Source organism: Dasypus novemcinctus, chromosome 2 (assembly GCF_030445035.2).
Source record: "Dasypus novemcinctus isolate mDasNov1 chromosome 2, mDasNov1.1.hap2, whole genome shotgun sequence".
Classification (NCBI taxonomy): Eukaryota; Metazoa; Chordata; class Mammalia; order Cingulata; family Dasypodidae; genus Dasypus; species Dasypus novemcinctus.
The window spans coordinates 83,874,001-83,883,257 of record NC_080674.1 but is presented as its reverse complement, the minus strand read 5'-3'; the positions used below and the strand labels follow the sequence as shown (position 1 = coordinate 83,883,257).

The following is a 9,257-nucleotide window of genomic DNA, read 5'->3' as shown; positions in this document are numbered from 1 at the left end:
GAAGCTGGTTTATAAATGGGATTGTGGCTGAAGAGTAGTCTAGGGATGTAAATGTCGATTGAAAGAAAACTAGAGAACAATCTAGGGATTGAATAACACAGTGAACCCAGAGGGGGATGAGAATTGTGGATAATAGTACAAATACAAGAATGTCCTTTGAGCTAGAATGAGTGTGTATCACTATTGCAGGGTGGTTGGTGGGAATGTGGGAGAAGCATGGAGGAAATACAATTAATGTAATCTATAGACTATAGTTTAGAGCAATACTGTAATATTCTTGCATCAATGCCAAAGTTGTATTGTGCTAATAATAAAGGGTAGTGGAAAAAATATGCCAAATGTACACTATGGAGCATAGTTAGTGGTAATAGTCTGATGACATTATCACATAATCTGTAACAAATGTTCCACAATGGTGCAGTGTGTTAGTGAATGGCTGTTGTATGGGAATTCTACACATGTGCATGTTTGTTTTGTAAAGTCACAACTTCTGTAATAAAAATAATAAAAATATGTTTTTTAAAAAGAATATAAGGGGACAAATCCTAAAGAAAACATTTTCCTCTCAAAAAAAATTGTGATCTGCACATAGGAGTACTTAATTCTTTTATTTTTCTCGAATCCCACAACAACCTTGTGAAATGGGCACTCTTATCGGCAACCCCATTTTAGAGATGAGGAAACTGAGGCTTGGTTTTTAAACTCTTCTGACCTGGTTGTTTCTCTGCAAGAATGCCTTTTCTAGTTGGTCTCAGGCTTCCGCATACGTAAGACTCATCTAGGGAGGGCTCTGACAATGTAGGTTCTGCAAATTTTGGTTCAGAGGACCTGAGAGGGAACCTAGAATCTATAATTTTAATAAACACCCAAGGGATACTAGCACAATAAAATCAACTGTAACACCCAAGCACAATCCACACTCCTTGGCCTGATGATCCAGACCCTATACAAGTTGATCCCTGAGGACATTTCACAAAACTCCTGCTCCTCCTTCCAAGCCCAGTTCAAAAGGCATCTCTATCATAATGTCTTCCCAAACACCTACACAATAGGCAGAATTAACCATTTTTTTAAAAAAACTGAACAAATTTAGTACCATATTAAATAATTTTTCATTTTAATCACAGTTGAGAACAGTAAAGAGAAGTTATCTGCAGTTTGATATTGTATTAGGGTCTCTAGGGTAACAGAACCAACAGGAGATATATGTAAATGAGATTTTTATAAGAATTGTCTCATGTGACTGTGGGGATGGGTAAGCCAAGTTTGGTAGGACCGGCCACAAGTTGGGAACTCTGATGAAGGTTTCTGATTAACTGCCCAGGAGAAGCTGGCTGGCTAAAGTAGAGATGGAAATTCTCTCTTCTAACTACTGAAATCATCACTTTTTAAAAAGTCTTCAAGTTATTAGATGAGACTGCTCTCATTGTTCGAGGCAGTCTCCTCGGCTGATTGTGGATATAATCAGCCACAGATGCAGTCAAGTTACTGATGATTTAAATCCATGAAGTATCCTCACAGTAACAATCAGGCCAATGTTTGCTTGACCAAACACCTGGACACCATAACCTAGTCAAGTTGACACATGAATTTAGCCACTACTGACATCATTTATGAAATGTCCCCAATGTGGTGAGTTCTGAAGGGCAGTTAACCTGCGGAAGAATGATCCAGTCTGTGGAACCCACTAAGAGCACGTTACATTTTGCTTTGGTTGCATTGCTGATGTAATTATGGAATATGAGCCATTTTAGAGAAAAAATTTCCCAATGTCATTAGTAAGGTAAAATCAGAAAGAGGGTGCTACCCTCAGGAATGAAAGTGGAGAAAAAAAGTCCAAAGGTGTTTTTAACATCTGGGAATGAAGTGAAAATTCACAGACTAGACCAAAAAAAAGTGTAGAACACACCTGTAAAAAAATGGCACAATGTTGGCGATTTGCTTTAAAATATTTCAGCTAAGAAAATAAAAAGACGGGTAAATGAAGCAAAAAAAGGAACAAATTTTTGGTAATTGTTTATTCTGATTTTAGCCTTCTGAGGGTTCATTGTGTCCTCTCTACTTCTGAGTATGTTTGAAAATTTTCATAATAATTTTTACAATTAAGTACATATCAAAACAGTGCAAATGCCACATTACCTGGTTATATTAAAGCCAGTACTCGCACAGTCAGCTCCGACTTAAAGCACGATGGAGATGTAGGGATAATGAAGTGGACAAGGAGCAAGCTGGGAAAACCAAACCGAGCAGCACTGAGATATATATATCAGAAAGAAATGAAGCTGAGAAGCTATGCAAATTTTAACATGATAGAGAAAAATGTACAATTCAGTAATGAAAGCAAAGTAAAATGAAATTATTTTCAAAGATTAAGGATACTAAAAGAAACAGCTGTTGGGAATGTAAATTGGTATAGTCTTACTGTGAACAATTTAGCAATATGAATCAAAAGTCTTAAAACATGCAAAATATCCTTTGATCTGTTAATTCCCTTAGTAACTACGTAACCTAAGGAAACAAAACATGAGCAACTGACTGCACAGATTTGACACCTAATTATAAGGGGCTCTTTCTGACTTATTGACCTCTATGTCCCTAACACAGTCCTGACCGAGCAGAAAATAGGTGCCTAATGACTTAATGCTAAATGAGCAGTGAAGAATTGGAAAGAAGTTTAACAACTGGTGAACTATTTGGTACATTTCAATATAGAAGAAATCTTAATCGGTCATTTTAAATTTTATTTTTAAAAAAACAACCCTTAAATGACATGAGAAAATGTTCTGGAAATAAGTGGAAAAATTCGGGGTGTAAAATCACATATTGAATGATCCTAATTAAATATATTTAAGATATTACAAGAAAAAGAAAACAAAGAACAACAACAACAAAAAAGGAAAAAAACATGAAAAAAAAACCCCTAAAATAGTACAAAGAAATAGATCAGCATTTTAACCACAGTTATCTCTGTATGATACATACTTAGGTGATTTTAAAGTTTTCTCCTTCGAATGTCAGCTTTCCTCCCCGCCCCCAAATTATCTCTAAGGACTGAAATCTTTTTTGAAAAATGAAATTTTCACTTCCACATTCTATGGTTAGTTAAGTGTCACATTACAAAAAGAGCCAAAGTTATCTTTGACCACCACTCCCAGTCCAAATTTCCACTCTCTATTCTTAAAGTCAGATGTAACCACCTTCCTTATATGCTGGTGTGTGTCCTTCTAGACCTTTTTATTTTTAAAATACATATGCATATATATATACATATACATACATATATATGTATGTATGTATTTGCATTTGTGTGTGCATGTGTGTGTGGCATCAAGCTGAATGCCTGGTTCAGCATCTTGTTTAGTGGTTTTTTTTTTAAACCCATCAATCTGTTGAGTTCTGCCATTATGGAGATTGAATTCATTCCCCTTAACTGCTAAATTGTACCACATTTTATTTATCCTTTTTCCTATTGACAGTCATTTTCCTATTGAAGGAGGGAGCTGAGAAAACTATATCCTGCTCTGCTGCTGCTGGTGCGGGGTGGGGGCGGGGGTGAGGTGGGGAGGGGGGCAGAAAAATCTTCTTCAAGAGTGGGTGGCAGTTCCCAAAAGGGGAAAGCAGGCCTGGTCCCTTGTACTCGCAGAAAGGAGACCGTGGGAATTGGTCTGGGCCCTAAAGGCTCCCAGTTTAGAATCTAAGACAGATAAATCATGGTGATTGGCTCTTCTCTTTCTCTCCACAGGCTATTCTGGTTCTCACAGGGTTTTTGACACTGGTCTTTTTGTCTTTCCTCCAGCCTAACTTAGGAAATTACTACCTCGCTTTATCTTAGCTTTTAGGCATCCCTCAAGTTCTCCTACTTCTAATCTTTCTAATATATCACTGCCAAATGTGTCCTCCACGTCACCTTCATGTGTTCAAACCTTTTAAAGTCACCCTATTGCATTCCTCTGACCTAGTACTCACTAGGTCCTGCTCAGCCTGCCAGGGCTTCTAACTGAAAGGCCCTGGCCTCTTAACATACTTCTGTCCTTCAAATCCCATTTCCTCCCGGAGCTTCCCAGGGACTCAGTGATCACGCACACATCCAAACATTCAGCAAAGATTTATTGAGGGCTGCCAAGCGCCGAGGACCATGATAGATCCTGAAGATCTGGCATGCACACTTGAATACAATGTATCAAAAGGCTTTAGAGATGCTGAACTATGATTTCTCATGAATTTATCAGGGCGTGCCTTGTTAGTGTCTGTCTCTTCATTATAACTAACAGTGACTTCTGGATATGTGGAAAGCTTCAGAGAAATCCAGAAAAGCATCACATAGTCATCAGTTTTATTTATTCTTATGTAAATTTTATATGAATGTAGGAACACATGTGAGTCTTCAGGGTTTTAAAAATAATAATTTACAAGGTAGGACTTGGTGATCTCTAAAGATCACGTCCAGCTCTAAAGGGTCTAGAATACTGGGAAAGAGCAATAGGGCTCTTATACCACTAGGTGTTGCTATTGATAAGACAAAAGTTAACGGAAAAACGAGGGCTTTACATTGCTGTACTGCTTGAAAGAACACTACCAAATATAAGAACAGAAATGTGAAAGCACTTTTATAGACAAGTCTCATAAAAATTCCAAGGAGTAGCTGCAGAGACCTCTGTCCACATTCAAGTATCCTAGAGCCATGGGCACAATAATAGTTAAGTACTTCCTATATCCTCTCAGAACAGCCTTCAGCCAGCACAAGAAGCATATTGTTGGTAAGTTTTCAAATCTTTGTTCTCTGGAGCTAGAAATGCATTCTATATCCCAATCCAGACACACACACACATGCACATGCACATACACAGATACAAAGTTTCACAAAATTAATACCCTTACCATATGCAATGCACTTTGATTTTTAAAAATGTATTCTTTTTCACTTTTTAAATACTAGTCATAAATCAATAAATTGATGTCACTTGATCTAATACAATTTCTTCCATTGCTACATCAGGAAACAAAGGCTCAGAGAGATGCAGTTACCTGCCCCAGATAATACAGGTTCAAGTCTTTTCAAGACATGGGCAGGTTTGTATTTTGGAGGCCTAGGGAAAAATCAGAAAATGTCCTGGGCACACACCTAGCCCTTCTACAGTATTCTTTCTTCTAAAGCCTATTATCAGCATGTGGTGGTGGAAACAAACCCGACAAAGTGTGTGTGTATGATTAGTGATAGACAATAGTCATTTTACAAATACAGGTTCCTCCTAAAATGCAAATGTTATCCCTAACTCCTCTATTTGATTCCCTTCAGTGGCTCCTAGTGGTTTTCAAAGCCAAACTCTCAGTATGACAATCAAGGGCCTTCCAGAAGGGGCCCAGTCCCATTAGCTAGCTTCACTCTTCACTACTTCCTCAATTGTATCTTCAAGGTCTTTCCCCCACTGTAAGTTTTTCAAGACTCCACTCATATTCCTCTTCTGCAAAGGCTTCCCTGGCACACGCTTTTCACACCCCTGCCACAGCCTTATCCCACTGCCAGGAATCTTCTCCTTGTCTGTTTTCACTAGACTGTGTCAAGTCCTATCTTTGTTTGGTATCCCTGGCATCTAGCCCAAGGCTTGGCACGTAAGAGGAACTCAGTAAATATTTGCATATTCTTACTCTTAAACTTTAAGTCTCCCTCCCCAAGGAAAACCCCAAATTTCATTGGAATATCAGCTCTCTGAATTATGTAACGGCTGTTTTGATAATGCATATCTCCATTTCATAATATCCTGACAATTTGGATAAAAAGATATTATACCTATCACAGAAGGAATGGATACAAAAACCTAGTTTTGACCTCCTTTTTCTTGATTTTAATAAATTTTGTTGGGGGAGGAGCTAATGGAGTTAGTTTTTCTTTCTTTCTTTTTTTTTTTAACCTCCAGCTTTGTTTGTAGGCTTATCGCCTCTTCTTCCACTGGCCGCTCAAACAACTGGGCCATCCACTCACATCCTTCCTGGATCCACTTGCAAGGGGCATACACCAACTGTTTTTTTTTTCCATTTTTGTTTTTTAAAGATTTATTTTATTTATTTCTCCCATCCCCCATTGTCTGTTCTCTGTGTCCATTTGCTGTGTGTTCTTTGTCTGCTTCTGTTGTCAGTGGCACGGGAATCTGCGTCACTTTTTTGTTGCGTCATCTTGCTGTGTCAGCTCTCCTTGTGTGTGGCACCATCTTGGGCAGGCTGCACTTTCTTTCACGCTGGGCAGCTCTCCTTACGGGGCACACTCCTTGCGCGTGGGGCTCTCCTACTTGGAGGACACCCCTGCATGGCAGGGCACTCCTTGCACGCATCAGCACTGCACATGGGTCAGCTGCACACGGGTCAGGGAGGCCCAGGGTTTGAACCGCGGACCTCCCATGTGGTAGGCGGATGCCCTATCCACTGGGCCAAGTCCACTTCCCTGTTTTTGTTTTTTAACACCAACTCTTAAATCTCACACCACCATAAAATATCAAAAAAAGGTGGGTCATCTCCGTAAATCATTCACTATCAATCATCAAGGAAGGGATGGAATCAGAGTGAAAGAGAGACACTGAAATGCTAATAATGACTAATGACAGTGAGTCATGAAGGAAGAGATCACTCAGTGGGGTTGTGGTGGTCAGTGAAGGCTTTGTGGAGAGTAAATCATGCAGAGTGGGTGAGGACTGGATAGCAATATGGGGAAGGAAGCATTTCTAATTGGGATCCAGCGTGAGCAATGTTCAGATGAAGATGAGGACCTAGAAGATAGTCCCATCAGAAAGCCCCTCTTGCACTGGAGAGGAGTCAATCTCGCAACGAGGTAGCAGGGAGAAGGGATGCTGAAGCCCACATTTCCGAGGACCAATGAGGGGGGGGTCAGCCATGGTTATCCATAATCGCCCCTTATTACATGCAGCTTGTGTTGTCTTGAAGCACATTCAGATTTACATATTGCTTTGATCTTCTCTGTGCCCCTGTTAGGAAATTGGCTAAAGTCACACTGCTAGCAAGAGGTCAAATTGGACTAAAACCCTGCTAACCAGACTCACAGTCTATCTAGCTCTCTAGGTTTCACCCTATTTCATAGACCCAAGAACTGGGGCAGGTCTCAGAAGTCTCATGGCTGAACTTCATTTTACAAATGAGGAAATTGAGGACCTAGGAGATGAAGCAATTTTTCCTAAAATCCAAAGGCATTATTTTAGGAAATTGACTGGTAGCAGCTCTAACTAGGATTATTTCTGACAAAGTATTTTATATTATATTAGCTGAAGAGGAAACCAGGAGGAAAAATGCTCATATTGTAGAGAAAGAACAGTTATTTTGGCAAAACAAATATTTTCTATTTTTTAAATGTTTTGTGACAATTGAAATTAACAATCTGTTGGCATAGCTGCATTTTTAAAAATGGAAATTTTCATCAACCAAAAATTAAGTTTTAAAAAAATTTATTTGATTTTTAAAGTTTTACAAACACACACTTAAAAGTGTTTTTTTAAAATTTTAATTGAAAAAAATTCTGAGAAGAGATGACTGATGAGCTGAATCTGTCCAGAAGGAAGATCAAGTCTACAGGTCTACAGGAGAGCTTTAGAAAGAAAAAAAAAAAAAAACACAACTAAAAAATAAACTAAATACTGTCCCCAAAATGATAGACCATCATCTCAGAATCTCTTAGTTAGTGGATAACAAGTATTTCCAAGCAAGTACATAATCCACATGACATATTATTAGGAATTTTTTTTTACATCTGAAATGACATGGCTTGAGAAATCTGTGTTTACATTAGGGAGAGTTGGGTGGGGTGTCTGGGGGGTAAAGGGGAGAAAATCCCTTGCGGAAGTTGAAAAATGTTAAGTGGTTAAATACCAAGATGTCCAGCAAGCATTTAAGCAGTTTCTCATCCTAGCATGAATATGCACAGTTCAGCATTAAAAATGTACTTTTAGCTTTTCTAGCAGTTTGAATTAACCCTCCATTCCCTTTGTGAGAATTTGGCCCATAGCCTACAAATGTGGACCGGATGCTCCTTGGTGATACACAGATAATCCCCCCAACATGAAGTGCTGCCTTTTGAACACTTGCCTCTTAAATGTCCTCAATATCCAGTAATGCTCAGACAGATTTTAGGACATTAGCCCTGCTTGCCATAGCTCTTCACAGAATTGTGAAAAGTCCACTTGGCAGACCAAAACAATATAAATAAACACAATATAAAGGGAAATCCAGACCAGAGGTTCTCCAGGGAGTGTGAGCATCAGGACCACCCCAGGGAATTGTTTCATAAGGCTGAGCTGGTCTCCAGCACTTGTAGTTGTAGAAGTTCCTCAGGTAATTCTAATTGTACATTCTTCATTGGGAGACACTAATCTAGGTTCTCTAAAGAGTCAAATTAGGGGAGCAGATGTGACTCAAGCAGTTGAGCATCTGCTTCCCACATGGAAAGTCCTAGGTATAGTTCCCTGGGCCTCCTAAAAACAAAAAAACAAACAACAACAAACAACTGAAGAAAACCAGCTGAGGGGAGTCGACTGTGGCTCTGTGGTTGAGCAACAGCTTCCCATATACGAGGTCCCAGGTTCAATCCCCAGCCCCCAGTACCTGAAAAAAGAAAAAAAAAAATGAGTCAACTAACTTCTTCTCTTCATTTAAGCCCCTAGCAGGTTAAAATGAAAAACAAAACAAGCAACCCAAAATAGAAAATTCTTCCAGATCAGGGTCATCTTAAGGACCTTACTGGCTATTAAAGTTATTTACAGACTGAGTGAATGACAATCAAATATAAGAAAGGTGAACATTTAATGGATATTTGTACAATACTTTACAATATTTTATCATGCATTACTGGTCTCATGTGATTCTCATAATAACCTGGGTAACTTGTTGTTCTCATATTAGAGATGAAGAAAAGACATGGGGAAGCGGACTTGGCCCAGTGGTTAGGGCATCCACCTACCACATGGGAGGTCCGCGGTTCAAACCCCGGGCCTCCTTGATCTGTGTGCAGCTGGCCCACGCGCAGATGCGTGCAAGGAGTGCCCTGCCATGCAGGGTTGTCCCCCACATAGGGGAGCCCCACGCACAAGGAGTGCACCCCGTAAGGAGAGCTGCCCAGCACGAAAGAAAGTGCAGCCTGCCCAGGAATGGCGCCACACACGTGGAGAGCTGACGCAGCAAGATGACGCAACGAAAAGAAACAGATTCCCATGCCGCGGACAGCAACAGATGCGGACAAAGAAGAACACGCAGCAAAAAAA

The 9,257-nt window shown here is 39.7% G+C and overlaps 1 protein-coding gene across 6 annotated transcripts in view; it reads right to left on the bottom strand.

Moving 5' to 3' along the window:
* Nucleotides 1-6,020: 6,020 nt before the first annotated feature.
* Nucleotides 6,021-9,257, bottom strand: part of ATG10 (autophagy related 10) — a 381,492-nt gene continuing 378,255 nt past the window's right edge. For 4 of the 6 annotated variants that reach the window (XM_058275544.2, XM_058275548.1, XM_071208844.1 and 1 more), the window contains one exon: nt 6,021-8,601. Coding sequence is in view for 1 of the 6 variants with exons in the window: in XM_058275552.2 (XP_058131535.1) it covers nt 7,496-7,588 (93 nt within the window). In the remaining 5 variants the exon portion in view is untranslated. The remainder of the gene's footprint in view (nt 8,602-9,257) is intronic. The other 2 variants (XM_058275546.2, XM_058275552.2) reach the window with 1 other exon arrangement.